This window comes from Primulina eburnea, chromosome 4, assembly GCF_022965805.1.
Source record: "Primulina eburnea isolate SZY01 chromosome 4, ASM2296580v1, whole genome shotgun sequence".
NCBI classification, from domain to species: domain Eukaryota; kingdom Viridiplantae; phylum Streptophyta; class Magnoliopsida; order Lamiales; family Gesneriaceae; genus Primulina; species Primulina eburnea.
The window spans coordinates 38231272-38250164 of NC_133104.1; the positions used below are offsets into that span (position 1 = coordinate 38231272).

An 18893-nucleotide genomic window follows, 5' to 3' on the forward strand; every position below is an offset into this window, starting at 1 on the left:
GAAAAAAAATCACGTATACGTTTTATTTCCTAGAAGGGTTAGTCTTACGAGTAGAAGAGTTGAGTCTTACTGAATTATGATACATATGGAGCATCCCCTGGTGTTTTCAGATGAATAATTGAATAAATTTTGTATTAATATATATATATATATATATATATATATATATATATATATATATATAAATTTTACTCCAAGCGTAGCATAGACTGATCCTCAAATTATTTTCTTGTGTTTCCTAAAAAAGGATATAAATCATATGTGTTAACGGGGGATGTTGCAATTCAATGTGCCTGATGCATACACATAAAAGTGTAATATTACATAATCGAGATACATGTGAATGTCTGGAATATGTTGGAAAGATTTTGAAAATAAATCGAAATGGTTCACATGCCATATGAAATGGAAAATTATCGCATCTACTAAAGGAGAACGCCTATAGTATATTGGGCTACTTCCAGGTGTCATAATTAATTCAGGAAAAAAAATAAAATAAACCTCCGTCACCATAACCAATGATTACTCATAGATGTAATAAATCACTTCCACTTCTTGAATTTCCCTCCATGCATTCCAAACATTCCATGCTTTCCTCTCTTATGCTTCCCAAATTTGCCATGCTTGAACTTGCCATGCTTCATCTTCCCATGACCATAATGGCCCATCCCATGCCCAACACCATGTCCATAATGTCCCATGCCATGCCCGACACCATGTCCATGATGCCCCATGCCATGAGCGCCATGCGTCATATGAGCAGCACCGTAGGCGGCTGCCGCTGCAGCAGCACCTCCAAGCATCGCTCCAATACCACCAGGTCCCCCTGCAACATAAAGGAAACTAAGAACAGAGGATAACCAGACACACAATGAATTACACGTGGAAGAGATACTATTTAACTATGCGCAACAAACTTAAGCTTTACAAAGAACAATGCAATGAATATAACCAATCAGTTCATGGTTCCTTACTGCACGTGAAAACCCATATCGAAGAATCATAGTTCTAAGCAGATGCCCCTAATCGAAATTGGATCTACTTGTCTAAGAGCTCTAGAGCCTTCAAATATAATAATGCAAGTTTTGAATGAGGTTATTCAATGCTCGGAGGATAGAAGTTGTCCGAGTATTTGAATGTCCCTAGCTGTAAACCACCTTTTAATATAATCAACCTAGCTAGCGGGCCTAAAAGGCCTTCTTTCTAATAAAATAAAATACCTCTACTGCTTTGTTACCAGGGCTGGATCGATTCAATTTTTCCCAGTGCTAATGCTCCTATTACGGCCCCTTCTGATGCTAGTCTGACTCCCATGGATGGCTATGGTAGTTCCCCAGCTGCTGCTCCTACTCTTTTGGCTGGGTTTTAGAGAGAGCGTGAGGTAGTTGGTAGTTAGTCTAACTTCCTTTTATCTGAATGTGATGACAGGATGTAAGGTATAGTAAGGAGAAAAAGAATGTCTGGTTCTTCTGCGAATAAAATCTTAGGCTAAGAAGAATAGGTTTTGATCCCATCTTTGAAATTGAAAGAGTGGCTGAGTATTTGAACGTCCATAGATACGAACCGTAACCCAAAAGCCTAAATGACAGGTATGGTACCCATGTCTACTTGATCGGCTACGTGACTCGTATCTATCAAACTACAAACATAATAAGTCATCCTTTCAGTTTAACCTCAACTTTTAGTTAAGGAATTAGCAGAAGGACCTTATATTAATTCTATCGAAAAGCGACACATCCAAAAAAATAGATGACAAGAAACCAAAGCAATTTGCCAAACAACAAATCCAACACTTAACAGAAATTAACAAATCAAGCTACATTTAAACATCACCTGAATGGTGTGGAGCAGATGAGCCAGGATAACCAGCCGGGGAATGGCCGTGTGGTGGATATCCCTGTGGTGGATATCCTTGTGGGGGATAACCTTGGGGTGGATACCCTTGTGGAGGATACCCTTGTGGAGGATATCCTTGGGGAGGATAGCCTCCGGGGGCTGGTGGATACTGTCCAGGTGGATATCCTTGTGGAGGATAATGGCCATGGTGAGAAAAAAGCCCTTTGTCAGATTCATCATGCTTGTCTTTTCCACCTCCCATTTTCTTTTATCTCAGTTGATATCGATACCTAGAACGATAGAAGGATAACTTGTAAAACATAAAAGAATTTGAATTTGAAATTACATAAAATAATTTAGTGCCAGTTACATTAGCCACTAGCTAATACAAAGTACATGTTAGCAAATTCCAGTCAGATTTTGTTAAGTGAAATGACACAAAATATTCATCGAGAGTGCCTGGTTCTCAGCCACATCTCAAACGACAAAGTTTAATCGAGCTCACGGTATCGTAAATGACTTCAAATATTGTTCTGGTAGTGGAAATTAGTTTGAAGCTGACAATTTAAACTTCTTTTCAAATCTTTGATTACTTCATACATAAAAAAGGAAAAAAATTAAAGGGTATCACATCTCCTCTTAGGTGTAATATTACATTTTGCAATCGACATGGTATTTGAGTTCACACTAAAGAATACCAACTGATAACCAAATTACCGAGCTAAACAATTACAATAAAAATAGTTCAAATTTTTGTTCGAGAATTGTAAAATATAACATCCGAACATAAAATTTTACTTCGACACAACTAGCACTCCTTGTCATTACCACTATAGCACAAACCAAGGACACAAATGGCAAAACCGTCCCAAAATAAAAAGCTTTAAAAAAAATACAGGGACAAGATCATAACTATGTGTGCATATATAATATATCAAAGTCAATAAATTTATAAGGGAAGGACCATGGCAGGCCGTCTGCTCCGGCCCCTGAAGGTCGGAGTCGAAGCGAACATTTCCCAGAATATGAGACATATGCCAACAAGTTCTCAGTGTCGGATTTCAAAACAGGAAAACAACCACTCAACAATGTACGTAAAGAAACCAATAAAAGCATATAAATCCAAAACAATCCACCCTCCGGAACGATTTGCAAGACTCGTCCAAAGCCAACCAGAAAACAACAATTAACGACACAAATTTTACTTCCTTCATAACCAATACATGAGGGAGAACATAAAAGGAATTTATTTTAAAAAACAAGGCATTAAATCTCACGACTACATTCCCTAGAGTACATAAATATTTTTGGTTTACATGGCTATAGAAAACCCCTACAAATAATTTCAGATTCTCACGTAAATCATCACAAAATTTATCCCGATGAGAAGAGAAGGAAATTAAAATATTTCACGATCCTGGCATTTTCCCAACAATGTATTATCACTCAAGAATACTTACATTTAACGAAAAAAACACCGCATTATACAAAATGAAAATCTATACACGCAAACAAAATTGTACTTCTGATCCAAAAAGAAACAAACTTTATGGAAGAAAAATGGGTGGGTTACCTTGAAAAGCTCTACAAGACGTGCGGCAAAAGCGTAAGAACAAGAATTGAATGGACAATGACGAAGAAGCAGTGCATTTGATGTATTGCATTTATAGTAAAATGAATTTGCTTTATTTTCTGATGGTTTCTCGTTCGGCTCCACGCGTTGATATGACGAGAAGACCTGCATCGGAACGCCACGTGGGAAATTTAGGGAAAAGGGATTCGATAAGTTAATTTACACTAGCTACCCTGCACACGGTGCGTGTGTACAATTTTTTTTTATAATTATTTATGGATTAAAATGAAATTTGATAAATTATCGAGGTACTAAAGTGCTATTTGAATAATTGTAATAAAAAAAATAAAAACAAAAATGTTTTTTGAAATTAAAAAAAAAAATGTAATTTTGATATCAAATAGGGGCAAAATAGGGAAACCAAAAAACAGACCAAAGACACCAAAAACAGTTATTCTAATATGCTTAAACTTAATAAATAGTAAAAGATAAATATTTCTCTGTTTAAGTGTAAATATATCATTAATTTAAACTCTTAGGGTGTATTTGGTTGAGTGGATTAAATAAGGATGGATTAATAGTCCAATATTTATCGTTAAAATTTTAAGTTGTTTTAATAATCATTTTGACCCGGTTTAAGATCCAATTTTATGGATAACTATTTGATTAATAAAATTGGATCTTAAACCGGGTCAAAATGATTATTAAAACAACTTAAAATTTTAACGATAAATATTGGACTGTTAATCTATCCTTATTTAATCCACTCAACCAAACACACCCTTAATATTAAATCCATACATCTCATTCAATCGACTCCAAACAAGGTTTCTCTTCCGTCGACCTCTTTCTATTTCCTTTCCGACGATTCTCAATGCAAATCGTCTTTCTCTTTCCAGCAATTCTCGGCGCAGAGCCTTCCAATCTAAGCAAACTCAATCGGACAAATGACTGACAAAAATCTAATAATGCTCACGTTTATTTCCATTTATTGCTTTTGTTTCTTCGACTTGCTTGAAGAAGAAGACCCACAAAGGTTGACCAAATGCTTCTTAACTTTATGCAATTTTTTGTGTTATTTTTGAAACTAATATTCGTATTGCTTGGGTCGACCAAAATAACATATTTGGTAGATAAAAATTATGCTTTTGCTTGGGTCGACCAAGCCAAACTATTTTGGGATTGCTTGGTCGACCAAGCATGTTGGTCTATCCAACATGTTTGGTCGACCCAAGTAAAATGTTGGGTAGCATCGCGTGTTTGTTTTTGTATCCGAGTTCAAATATTTTTTAGCGTGTAACATTTTGATAATCATTAGAAATTGTATTGATCTTTTAATTATGGATATTGATCTTTTTAATTTCGATTTAAATATTTAAGGTGGAATTTTGTTGTTGTTTAGTTTTTGGGTTGAGTCGACCATGTTGATCTCTGGGTCGACCCATGTTGATTTTGGGTCGATCAAGGTTGCTTTTGGGTCGACCCTCTTTATAACACATCAATCCATATATTTGACATGACCGATAATAACTTAATTTTTGACCAATGTTGCATGTTTTTAACATATGAATCACGTAATTTCACAAGTATGTTCTATAATGTTACATGATTATGTTACATGTTATGACATATGAGTCACAATTTCACAACAATGTTACATGTGTTTTGACATATGAGCTACAATTTCACAATTATGTTATATGTTTTAACATATGAATCACAAATTCACAATTATATTATATTTTTAACATATAAATCACAATTTCACAACCAACTATGTTAGATGTTGTTTTAACATATGAATCACAATTTCACAACTATGTTATATGTTTTAACATATGAATATATGAATCACAATTTCAAACTATGTTACATGTTTTAACATATGAATCATAATTTCACAACCAACTATGTTACATGTTGTTTTAACATATGAAGCACAATTTCACAAGTATGTTACATGTTTTAATATATGAATCACAATTTCACAAGTATGTTACATGTTTTTAACATATGAATCATAATTTCACAAGTATGTTATATAATATTATATGTTTTAACATATGAATCACATATTTAGTTGTGTCGACACAAAGTAGACCTTGTTGTTTTTGGGTCGACTCTTGTTGCTTTGTTTTTGGGTCGAGCCAAAGGTATATCCTACAAAATTCAACAAAAATTAAAAGAATAAGATAATTAAAACAGACAAAATTTAATAATAATAATAATATTATTATTATTATTATTATTATTATTATTATTAATAATAAAAACAAACATGACACATCAAGTAATTATGGGTTCTTCTTGGTCAATCAAAATTATGTTGGTTGACCAAGAAGAAATTCTTCTTGGTTTGGTCGACCAACAAAATTTTGGTCGACCAAGAAAATTAATCTTGCTTGACCAACTTAATTTTGGTCGATCAATTCTTCTGGGTGGACTCTTATTTTTTTTCTTAAAATAGATTTTGGGTCGACTAAATTGGTTTGGGTCGACAGATCCCGATTTGAGGAAAACAAGGTAGATAACTCGTAAATTTTAATTGAGGGAAGATGTGTGTCGACCAAGAAGAAAAAAAGAGGAGAATTAATTAAGTTAAAGAGTTTAATTGCAGTTAATAAAATAATCAAAAGTCAACTCCTTGTTTCTTAAAAAAGGTCGGAGCCCTTGTTTTTTTAAATACTTTCTGTCTCACTCCTATTTTTTTAATTGGCCCATGCCACGCATGGTGTGTTTTTATAAGATTTTTTTATAATTTATATTTAAATGAAGATAAAAATTATAATTATAAAAAATAATGAAAAACTACACTCTAATTTTAATATATAAATTAAAAAATAAATAAAAAATAAAAAAATAAAAAGAATAAAATAAGAATTGAACCTACAACTTGAAGAAAAAATAAAGAATCTATCCGTTAAATGTGATTTTCATTAAAGTTTTAACACTTTATTATTATATATAATTATTAAAACAGACCATGACATCAAAAGTTAGTTACTCTAAAGATCTCACACTTAATAATAATAATAATAATAATAATAATATAGAGAGTATATATGTATAATGTATAGTTTGTGCTGGCATAGCTTTCAAATGAGTCTGGTCCGTCAGTTGATTTGTCTGTCACGCCAAATTCGCAGTTGGGTTAGCAATTTCGTAGCTGGCTCCACCAAACAGTGGGTTATGACGGGTTGATCAGGTGGTTAGATTGACAATATTTTAACACGCTCAAATGGAGAGTCGACATGTCAAATGACGAATTGTGGTGGATTGAAGGTCAATTCATTTCACTGACTTGTTTTGAGAACTTTAGTTACTACAAACGCGAACACACATAATTTGTGTAATATATTCATATTATATGTTATATATAAATTCTATTTTTTTAAAAAAATAATTAGTTTAGTAATGACCTTTTTGTATAAAATATGGATTTTCTCAAATATGTATGACATGACTCATGCCATATGTATACCATTGACCATGCATAACATGACTCATATCATATGGTGATATGCATACTATTGACCAGACACTGAAATTCATCTACTTTATATATGCATACCATTTACCAGACATTGAGATTTCTCTACTTTCTATAGTTTACTGATATCAGTCCCTAATTTTTATTCTTCCAAGGGGCCAATACCATATAGCAGTCACATCCCCACCACGTAAGGGTCATATCATATTTGAGATTTTCTCTTATTTTAAGTTGAATCCTCACAGTACCAACAAAAATATCATGCGACAATCATAACCAGAAGGGGCAAAAAAGGGTTTCTATTAAAAATAATTTAATTTTTAAAATTAATTTCAAAAATACTTTTAAAAAAAAAAGTTTGCAAAACTACCTCAATCCGCGCTTATGAAGCGCGGACGCTGCTCACGTGGCGCAGCGTCCGTGCTTCGTAAGCGCGGACGCTGCAAACGTGGAGCAGCAAGAATTTAGCGACGGATTATATATAGACCCGTCGCTAAAATTGAATAAGCGACGGTTCTAAAACACCGTCGCTAAATATGAATCGGCGACGGTTTACATTGCGACAGTTTGAAAACCGTCGCTATTTGTAGCTACGGATAAAATCGTCGCTAAGTTTAGAGTTCGAAATTTCTTACGTTGCACGCTAATAATATTATTAACAGCATGTACGTGTTCGTCGCGGATAATCTTGAACTTTCAACGACTTGCATCTTTGCAGCATGCAATGTGCGTACTACGAAAAACCATTTTTGTTGTAGTGAAGACATTGAAAAAAAAAACAGACAAAAATTAATCACGAAATAAGTTTTTTTAGGAACTTCTACTATTCAACCTGGTTTTTTCAGTGAGTCGGGGATGACTGTCTAGGCTGATATATTGAATACAAAATCTAGCGATATAACAGTAAAATCTTGTGATATAATAGTAAAATCTCGTGATATAATAATTATAAATATCGTTCTAACAATATATTGGTGGTACATTTAATATTATTCATAAAAAATTGACTATAATTTATAAGTCAGCAGAATTTTCACACTTCGTCTTTGTCGAAAATCATGCTGCCTAAACAAACCAAAGTCAGTCATCTCTGACTCACTGAAAAACCAGGTTGAATAGTAGAAGTTAGGGGTAGGAAAAAATACTGAAATACCGAAATATCGTGTCGAAAAAAATACCGAACTTACCGAAAATCGGGATACCGAAAATTACGGATTTTCAATATCTTCACTACAACAAAAATGGTTTTTCGCATTGCGCACATTGCATGCTGCAAAGATGCAAGCTGTTGAAAGTTGAAGGTATCTGCGGAGTACATTAGCGACGGTTTTATCCGTCGCTACAATTAGCGACGGTTTTAAAACCGTCGCAATGTAAACCGTCGCCGATTCATATTTAGCGACGGTGTTTTAGAACCGTCGCGGATTCAATTTTAGCGACGGGTCTATATATAATCCGTCGCTAAATTCCGTCGCAAGCACCATCCGTGCTTCGTAAGCACGGACGCTGCGCCACGTGAGCAGCGTCCGCGCTTCATAAGCGCGGATTGAGGTAGTTTTGCAAACGTTTTTTTTAAAGTATTTTTGAAATTAATTTTAAAAATTAAATTATTTTTAATAAAAACCCGGCAAAAAAAGAATTTGTACTCGATCGAATTTTCAAAAACAAAAATGCATATAACCGAAATTAAATCTTTAAAACAAGCTCATTTATCTTAGACCTGGAAGAAAACATGAAGAATTCGAAAACCATAGAAGAATCATGCAACTGATGCTTCGAAGACGCAGCAGCGGTTTAGAAGTCGTTTTAACATGCTTATGGCAAAAAACCGTAGTTATGATGTTCCCGCCTAAAATTTTAGCAGTTTTCTTGTGAAGACTATAAACGAAAAACTAACCGTTGGATTTGACTAACATTTGGATATGTTATTTGAAAAATATGAAAGCATATTCAGAACGGTGGAGATTGGTTTTCCAATACCCGAAAGATAAACGAATTACTGAACTTGTACAGAATTTTGATGACTTGTGCAGAATTTTTGGGAGGAAATTTCGAAAATTGGAGAGGAAACTCGAAAATTTCAGTGTAAATTCTGAATGGGAGCTTCTCCCTTTTATCGAGGGGTGGTTGCTATCCTGATCGTGTATTATCTTCGCGTTTGAACTTTTGAATCAAACTTTTAAGTTAGGATAATTATCATTTTTATCCTTGATACTAGATAATTTCGAAATCTATATATCAATTCCTTGGATATATTTTTTAAATATTCTCATGCCCAAGCCTGCAAAATTTCGAATTTTGTGTCTAATTTCAAACTTAATGGTAATTTTTCCCAAAAAATAGGACTTTTGATTTTTCTTAAAATCTGGTAGGCAAAAATTTTCCCATCCTTTTATTTTTTATTGTGTAGATTTTCACTATCTCTACTATTTCGAAAATCCTACATTAACTACTCCAAGATTTTGAAATTTAGGAATCATATTATCATCTTGCTTGATATTTATCCAGGTATATCAATATCATCTCAAATCTTAGATCTCTATCTGGTATAATCTTTTCAACTTTGAATTTATATCTCAAAATTTATCTGCTTATATATAAAAATTCTTTATTTAATTTCTTAGATCATGATCTATTTATTTATTCCAATTTCAAAATATATACACAATATTATCTTAAATTTCGAGATCCAAAATTATTGTAAGCGATATAATTATACACATAATTTTAGATAAACTGGTAAATCTTACATCTTAAATAAAATAATAAGATAGATACCCAAAGATTGAATAATCCTAGCACACTTAAATTACAAAAAAAATTTCACGACTACAAAATCTTGAATTTTACATAAAAATTCCAATTTGAGGAGGAGACATGAGATCAAACTCATGTGGAAAAGGAAAAATCATCCACCACACCTGAATATTGTAATATTATAAAAAATCGAGTTGACGAGTAAGAAGTTTAATAATGTCAATTTAATATCAGAATGGAATCACCATGGAAATATGACTCTTAACATGACGTAAATATAAATTATTCTGTCAAAAATTGGAGTAAACAATTTTATAACGAGGAATGATCATAATGAATCCAGTATCTTCTATTAACTATTTATTTGAATATTATTAAAGCAACCTTGAACGAAAACGTTTAAAAATCAATTTTAATTTATACAACACAAGTTAGCTAAGAAAGAATTTATATTCTACAAATCCAACACTAGTTAACTAAGAACATCAAGGTGCAACCGAGAACAAAATTTTCAGATAAGTTTCTTAATATCATTTTATCTGATTTTTAACTTCAAGTTTTTTACGCAAAACTTTCCTGATATCCAATTGTCAGAAAATGAAAACAATATTTTCAAGGCAGAAGTATCACTGCTCTGATACCAAATGTTAGAGATTTCTCAAAACCAACACACTCATGTTTCTAAACATATATACACTTGATAAACAAATATGCGGAAACTAAATCGAGTGTTACCTCCAGCCAATGAAGCATCTTTAAGTATTATGATTTTCCTCCGATTGAAGTATTCTAAGCTCTCCTATCTCTCTATAGATGGTGTATTATTATGTATGAGATTGTATGTTTAGGGACCTCAAACGTTTGTATATATAAGCATCTCGTACCATCAATGAGTTAATACGGGAGTCAAGAGTCAAAAGAAAAACGGTTTACGCATCTCAATTTTTCTAAAGTTGAGGGTGCGTATGCAAAATTTGTCAAAAGATGCGTGCAATAGCCGTCATCATTGTTGACACACGTTTTTAATTTTTCGTTTGAATTTTCATTCTAATATTATTTATGGTTTTTGTTTAATCGGTCTTCTTTTTTTTTTTTTTTTTGCTTTATTACTTGTAGTGTAGTACACTGAATAATGCTTTTTTTTTTTTTTTGCTTTATTACTTGTAGTGTAGTCCACTGAATAATGATCCTGACTCCGCCCTTGCTCCTCAATCTTGTGTACCTCCATTAAAGCTCTATTCTTGCTTCAAAGAAAACAAAATGGCTTTTATATATAATATGCTGGTTTCTTGTTTTCTTTTAATCTTGATAAAGTATAGAATTGCTAGGAGCTGACCAGAAATTACGGCATGCTCATGCTAATTACGACATCCCACCACCAAAGGACACATCATTAGAGGAGACCAAAAGAAATTGGACTGCAATGGATTAAATTTCAAGGTCATGACTCCATTCTTTTTAGTTTATTTATTAAGCTTTTTTAAAAACTTATCTATTTATTTAATTTAATCTCGTCTTTTTATTGGTGGAAAGAAAGGAAATACTTTAAAAAGAAAAAAAAAAGGTTAAAAAAAACCGTGGGAAATCATAATAATGCTAAGGTAAAATTTGATTAGCCTAAATTTGTTTAATATGGCATATCTTTTTTTTAGTTGTGATTACATATATATTTGTGTGTGTATACCATATATTAAATTTCAATACAAACTTCAAGTTTATGACTCTATGCATTGTAATTTCTATGTAAAATAAAATAATTATGGGGTGCTTTTTCTACATAATTTCATCTTAGGATAATTTAATTTGTTATTTCTCTATGAAAACAAAATAGTAAACAGAAATTGATATTCGGGAAAAACAAAATTAACTTATTTAGACATTAAAATTAATTACATCTTGTTTAAGTTGTCAAAATGAGTTAGATCATTCGGATTGACCTCGGTAAGAGACAATTTTCTAACATGTCCAAATAATGAGCCGGTCCTGTCCAAATGACGGGTCGGCTTGCCGGCTTCCTCATTTTTAAGCTATACATACACAAATTTATGTATGATATCAATCAATTCTATGAAACGATACTTTTGTGCACCAAAAATGAATAACAATTAATTAATTAAATAATTAATTATCACTATATTATATGTAATTTTTCCTTGTGGATAATGTAATTCATCAATATTATAATGAATAGGTTTTTTGTGAGACGGTCTCACGAATATTTATCTATGAGACGGGTCAACCCTACCGATATTCAGTAATAAAAAATAATACTCTTAGCATAAAAAGTAATATTTTTTCATTAAAGACCCAAATAAAATATGTGTCTCATAAAATACGATCCGTAAGACCATCTCATACAAGTTTTTGTCTATTATAATAAAGCAAATTTCCAAAGAGATGAGACGAGATAAGTGAAAGAATGCAAGAGAAAAAAATCCAGGCTGTGCGATTAAACCAATGAACCCTTTTTTTTAAAATTTTAAAAATGAAAATTAATTTATAAAAAATCACCAAAGCTTATCTCAATTGGGACGTAACTATGGTTTAAATTCAACTTTACGCAATCCATTTATTTAAATTGTATTACTATAATTTTACGAATTTTATAATAATTTGGGCGGTATTAATTGTTTCTATTGGAAGTTCTTGGAACAGATGTTGTGGGGAAATATTTTTAAAAATGATCTATATGCTTATTGAAAAATAAAATTTATATTGTAGATGTAATAAATGATGGAATTGAAGCATTAAAAATTTCATATATATATATATATATATATATATTTTAGATAATAATGGAAGTTCTTCTAGGAAAGAATTAAATATAATTATTATGTTAAGAAATGTGAAGTTTTTAATTTAAAAAAATGAAAATCGATTATAATATATTTTTATTTTATAATTCATGAATTATTTTTGTCTGATTTATGAATGTTGTTATTTGTATATTTAAATTTTGATTATTATTATTATTATTATTATTATTTTAGAATAATGTTAAAAATACCATCAATATATATAATAATTATTATTAGAATAATGCTAAAAATATCGTTAATATATCATTACAACGATATTTACAACTATTATATCGAGATTTTACTGTTATATTATGAAATTTTGTATTCGATATATACTGAGATTTTGATAAATTTAATTTTTATAATAATATTTTTGTGATATGAATTAATATACTAATATCGATATAATTATATTATCATTCTTATTATTATTATTATTACCAAAACTTCGGAACGGACAGTCTTCTGTAATAATTCATTCCAGTTTTCTCCATTGAAAAAAATACGAGATCGAGAGATTCAATCAAGAACCTTAACAATTCGAAGAATTCATTAATCTGTTGGCCATAAATGAGTGGGGGAATGGAATGAGATCGTGATTTTCACGTAGTGGATATGGCGGCGGCGGCAAATGGCGGAGATGCGAGAAAAGCGCATGTGGCGATGGCGGTGGTGCAACTGTTTTACGCCGGGTACCACGTGATCACCAAAGTCGCACTCAACGTTGGCGTGAATCAGCTCGTTTTCTGCGTCTTTCGTGACCTCCTCGCTCTTTCGATTCTCGCACCAGTTGCCTATTTCCGGGAAAAGTGAGTGATGAATTTACGATTTTTGTTCTTGATGGGTTTGCATGGGTGAGTCCGATGCGTTTTTTCCTTGTTTGTGATCTTGCAATTTGAGTTTGTAATCCGGTTTGTTAAATTTCACCTAGCGTAAAGTGGGGTGTGTGTTTATGGCTTTCGTACTTTGTGAAAAACCGGTGTCACTTGACGGAGCCAGAAATATGGTTACGTTCGAGCTAAAATTTTAAATTCTGAAATTTTTTAATATTTTAAATTGATCTAACCAAACTAATATCGTATTATTCTAAAATTATACAAAATTTACATATAATTTTTTTAAAAAAATTGGACCACCGTGCTTTATCCCGAGTATACATAGACAAATGAGTTTAAATTACAAGTTTAAATACATATATAAATTTCATGTGTACAAGTATGTTTAAGCCACATTCGTTTGATTGATACGCAAAACAAGCACGGATGGGTATAAATATGATATAATTTCTTGTAATTATCTTTTCCAAGGAATTATGATAGTAGTGTATCTTATCTGCACTGCTTGTGGCTGTTTGTGAATGTGTGAATATTAAACTAATACTTAAAATCAGCGAGAGAGTCCAGTAATTTGCCTGCACTAAATTCTTTTTATGAGTCAGTTGATTTTGTTGTGAATATAAATAATCCATCACTGACAAATGATTCTTTACTTGTTCTGCAGAAGGCTAAGACCACCATTAAGTAGACGTTTTGTAATAGCCTTCTTCTTTCTTGGTTTAACTGGGTGAGTTGAATCTCCAGTTTTTTAAAGTTCTTTTTTTCTTATGTGTAGATAGTGATTTGTTTATTTTTGCTACGGTTGTTCATCTGATTCGATTAGGATTTTCGGGAACCAGCTTTTGTTTCTTCTTGGTCTAGGCTACACAAACCCAACTTATGCTGCTGCCATACAGCCGGCTACTCCAGTTTTTACATTCATACTGGCTGTAGTGATGGGGTGAGTCCAACTTTTGGTTTTCTGAACTAACTCTTAACAATTTTTTAGTTCAAGATATCAGTTGTTCATCTACATGCAGTACAGAAACAGTGAACTTGCGAAAAACTGAAGGTCAAGCAAAGTTAGGGGGTACTCTAATTTGTGTTTCTGGTGCCGTTCTGATGACGATGTTCAGAGGTCCAGCCGTGTTTGGGTATAGGGAATCAGAATTTGCAGCAATCAGCGAAATTACTGCCAAGGGTCAACCGGAGCCAGCTGGTCTGTTGATGTCGACTTTGTTGGAGTTAGGGATCGATAATTGGCACCTTGGGGTTTTATGCTTGATTGGGAACTGCATGTGCATGGCCACCTATCTATCTATTCAAGTAAGTTACACTGGTCTTGATGTTTATGGAGATATGATGGAGGTATATCACTTTGCTCACTAAGGTGATAGCAGATGATGGATACATAGTTGTAAATGTCAATATACTACGACACTAGCTAGCGATACATAGTAGCATGCTCCCTTCAAATTTCTGCAAACCACCATCAAATTTTGTATAATTTGATGATACTTCTCTGTCCTTTAGGTGTTTCTTAGAATTCATAGACAACTGAGTTTAAATTACAAGTTCTTTTTGGACTTTATAAAATTTTATATTAATCACTGAACATTAATTCAAGTTACTTTTCAGAACCTTTATCATTTAACTCAAAAGGAAAAAAGTACTTTATTTTAAGTTGGTGCTTTGTAAGTATTGATTTAAAAAGTGAAAATAGAAACATTTTTGTCTTTTGATACTACCGAAAGTGAGCCTTTTCCATTTTCAAAAGAGTAACAGAAGCCTATCCAAGTTTTACTATTTTTATTTCCAAATTTTGGGACTTTTTTTTACAAACATTAATTTTTAGTTTTTTTTTTTAAATGGCTTCTCCATCCAAACGCAGTCATGATCCGTCTTCATTAGAAAATGATTTTTAATCAGCATTTAAACTGATTCTTACTGTTACTCAACTTTTGCCTTATGTTTGATATGACCAGCATGGGATTTTTATAGAGGTACTCTTTTCTGTTTCAGGCTCCACTTTTAGTTAAATATCCAGCAAGTATATCAGTGACAGCCTATTCATACCTTTTTGGTGCTCTTTTTATGGTAACAACTGCATTCTTTATGACCAATGAGTCAACAGACTGGAATCTGACTCAATCTGAGGCAATTGCGGTGTGCTATGCCGTAAGTCTTCTCTCTTTATATTTTCTATATCGGCTAGAAAGCTGAAGGATTTCATTAGATAAATTTTCAACCTGATTTGAAAGAAACTTAGCTCCTATAAATATTCAACATAGATTGAAACAACCTGACATCAAATTACACTACCTGCGGGTGGAGGAGGCTTAATTCCACCTAAGCGTAGATCATGGTTGAGATGTCCGTTGAGTGCTGTGTTAATAAAATATTACTGTTTGTTATGCAGGGATTGATTTCCATAATCTTGTCACCTAACTCCCCGATGCAGAGAGGGTAGATCTATATTTGGTCAAATTATGTAGTAATGGAATATATGGCTGTCAATTATCTTAGCAATGAACCTTTCAAGAACTTAGCGTGTGGGAAAGAGCTGTTACATACGAGTTCTGGTCTTTATCTCTCACTTGTCTAGTACATGAAGAATTGCTTGTGCATGTATTACGCATCTATCTCAAACACCTAGAAACTATGTTCTGATGGATGACAATGACTCAGAGACGGACTTGTACATGGATCACAAAAACGATTTTTCTTTGGACAAGCAATTCTTCTCCTTTAGTGAAGGCTGGATTTCTTGCAGTCTCAACTACCTAAGTTTCTTGTTTTCATGTGCTACTTCAGTTCTCTGTTCAATGAACTTTAATGATGGTGTTTGTTTCCATTTCTACCGTTTGAGTTGGTCTTTTAAGAAGTGAAGGGGCATGAAACCATGGAAGTGGGATCTTTGTGCTATTGGTTATCTCGTTGGAGTAGAATGATAAATCGGTTTCTACGTGCCATCTTGATCAAGGGCTTTATAAAGATTTAGCATTATAGATTTGTTGAAATGAACATCTTTCTTGCTTTTTCACATTCATTAAAAACCTCTCTTATCTTATGTTACCTTTCCAGGGAATCGTAGCATCTGCCGTGAACTATGGTCTTTTGACATGGTCGAATAAAATTCTTGGTCCTGCCTTGGTTGCTTTGTATAACCCCCTCCAACCTGCTCTATCAGCATTCCTGTCAAGAATTTTCCTAGGAAGCCCGATTTATTTTGGAAGGTTGTTTTCCTAGCTCTTACGTGCTCGGTTTTTTTACTTTTTCAGTTCGAGTAATTAATCTTTCTCACCGATATAATGTGAATTTTACTGTCACAGCATTATGGGAGGACTCCTCATTATAGCCGGACTTTATCTGGTAACATGGGCATCTCGCAGAGAGAGACAGGTGACTGTTGGAATTCTTCCTCACGCCTCTCGGCCATTAGAACCATTCGGTAAAAAAGATTCATCCATCAACAAGGTAGGAAACTTTTTCTCTAGCCCTTCAGCCTCAATACCCAAGATCGTAGATTAATTTTAAAGTCTCAGGTGCAGATTATACTAATCTTTCCTAGATTTCAGTTTCTTACAATGTTGGCAGATCCCGATTTTTCGATTATAGAAAAGGTTACAGCTCCATTCTTATGTTAACTTGATACCAGTTACTCATTTTCAAGATGGGTAACAAATTTTAAGTATAGAGGATATTCTAAAGATGTTTCCTTTTAATCGATATAATTTTACGAAAGTCTAACTTTTGTCCCTTCGAACTTTTTAACATGCTCAAAATTAGTTGAGTCCAAAAAAAAATTTCTTGAGTTCTCAGCCGGGAAGAAGTTTGTTGGGTTAAGTTTATTGGGCCGTGAATTTAGCAATATGCATTGTTTATTTATTGTCTCACGTTGAAGTTTTAGTGAAAAAAATAACAAATGAATGCTATAAAATGAGAAAATCACCCTTCAAATTTTCACATATTAGTTGGTATTTTGGTTAAGAATGTTCAAAGAGCTCGAAAATAAGTAGACCTCAAGTCAGACTCGTTAAACATGATAAGTGATATATTAACAAACCAAACTCGAGCTATTCAGAAGCTTTGTAATTTTCAAACGAGCCAAGATCCATATTAATGATAAAAGCTTGAATCGAGTTCGAGACTATATATATCTTAAACGAGTCAAGCTCGATTATTATAGTGATCGGCTCAACAAAAATTTGAACATAAAGATTTCAAATTCATCCATTCAAGTATAACCTAGAAATACATTGTATTATCTATAGAAGTCATTATTTATACTAATAAAAGATGCACACACGTTGCATATGTTATTATTATTATTATTTTTAATTTGATCAAATAATACTAAGTATTTGATACGAAATTATTTTCAATTTAGAAGAGTTATTCGATTTAAAAAAAATGTTTTGTTTAGATTTTTTTTCAATATAAAATCTGAAGTGACTTAAAGGAGTTTTTTAGTAAGGTAACTAAGTGTATATGTATATATATATATATATATATATATATATATATATATATATATATATGTGTGTGTGTGTATATGTATGTAACAATGTATCAAAGTATCCAAACAACAAATCGTGGGATTATGTTAAAGCCCAAGGAAGAGAAGTATTTGACCCAATTAACAACATAAAAAATGAAAAGTAAGAGTGAAACCTGTATTGGGCTTTGACCCACTGTTGTATCAAACTGATCTGACCCAATTTTTGATAATATTTCAGTTGGGCCTGACCTTATTATTTAAAAAAACATAAAATATTTATTTAATAATTAATTTATACCCAAAAAAAAAAATGCAGACAATTAAAAAAAATAGAATTAATGGAATGAATAATCCAAATGCTGGACCACTAAATTTGGTGTAAAATTAAGAGGACTTGTAGAAGTCTCTCAAGCAACTTCCACTTCCCATCTTGTACTATATGCCACCAAATGTAGGTTTGTGTCACATGGCTTGTAAGATATGAAATATTTGGAATATTAGGCTGCTTAACTAGGGGTTCTTTGAACTTTAGGATAATAAAAAAAATATAAACATTTTGACAAGATAAAGATTAAATTATTTTAAAAAAAATCGAACTTATCAAATATTGATTTTCTTTTTGTCATACTCTTACATACAATCAGTATAGCCAACTAACACCATTATAATAAAGATTGACAAAATTTGTGTGGGACGGTCTCACGGGTCGTATTTTGTGAGACATATCTGTTATTTGGGTTATCCTTAAAAAAATATTATTTTTTTATGCTAAGAGTATTATTTTTTATTGTGAATATTGGTAGGATTGAGCCGTTTCACAGATAAATATTTGTGAAACCGTCTCACAAGAGACCTACTCTAAACGAGAGAGGCAGCGGAAAATTCTCACTGTCGGTCCTCGTTGCATCCTCCCCTGAGTGCCAAAACTACAACTGGTGGTGACCGATGTCGTGGATTTATGGGTGACTTGCACGTTTGAAACTCGAACAAGAGGCTGAGAGGGGAACTTTAAGTCTCTATCTATGGAGATGTAAATAATTCAATGAAGTGGTGTATATAGACTCTACAAAGTTGTATCTTTAGATAGAGTCATAAAAACTTGTCGCATTGTGTCGAAATG

At 32.5% G+C, this 18893-nt stretch overlaps 2 protein-coding genes across 3 annotated transcripts; one reads left to right on the plus strand and one right to left on the minus strand.

The window, feature by feature from the left end:
* Window positions 1-212: 212 nt before the first annotated feature.
* LOC140831134 (uncharacterized) lies at window positions 213-3565 on the minus strand. 2 transcript variants are annotated; one of them, XM_073194921.1, is made up of 3 exons: window positions 3410-3565; window positions 1834-2126; window positions 213-826 (listed from the first exon to the last, which is right to left on the minus strand). In XM_073194921.1, the coding sequence occupies exons 2-3, from the start codon at window positions 2096-2098 to the stop codon at window positions 543-545; spliced, it is 549 nt and encodes a 182-aa protein (XP_073051022.1). In that variant the 5' UTR covers window positions 2099-2126; window positions 3410-3565; the 3' UTR covers window positions 213-542. The 2 variants fall into 2 exon arrangements, with proteins under 2 accessions (XP_073051022.1, XP_073051023.1); XM_073194922.1 differs by lacking the exon at window positions 3410-3565 and adding an exon at window positions 3297-3353.
* Window positions 3566-12905: 9340 nt separating this feature from the next.
* Window positions 12906-17031, plus strand: LOC140831136 (WAT1-related protein At4g19185-like). Its single transcript, XM_073194923.1, has 7 exons — window positions 12906-13266; window positions 13958-14020; window positions 14117-14233; window positions 14313-14598; window positions 15295-15450; window positions 16357-16508; window positions 16605-17031. Exons 1-7 carry the CDS (start codon window positions 13073-13075, stop codon window positions 16801-16803), a joined length of 1167 nt encoding a protein of 388 aa, XP_073051024.1. The 5' UTR covers window positions 12906-13072; the 3' UTR covers window positions 16804-17031.
* The last annotated feature ends 1862 nt before the right edge of the window (window positions 17032-18893 follow it).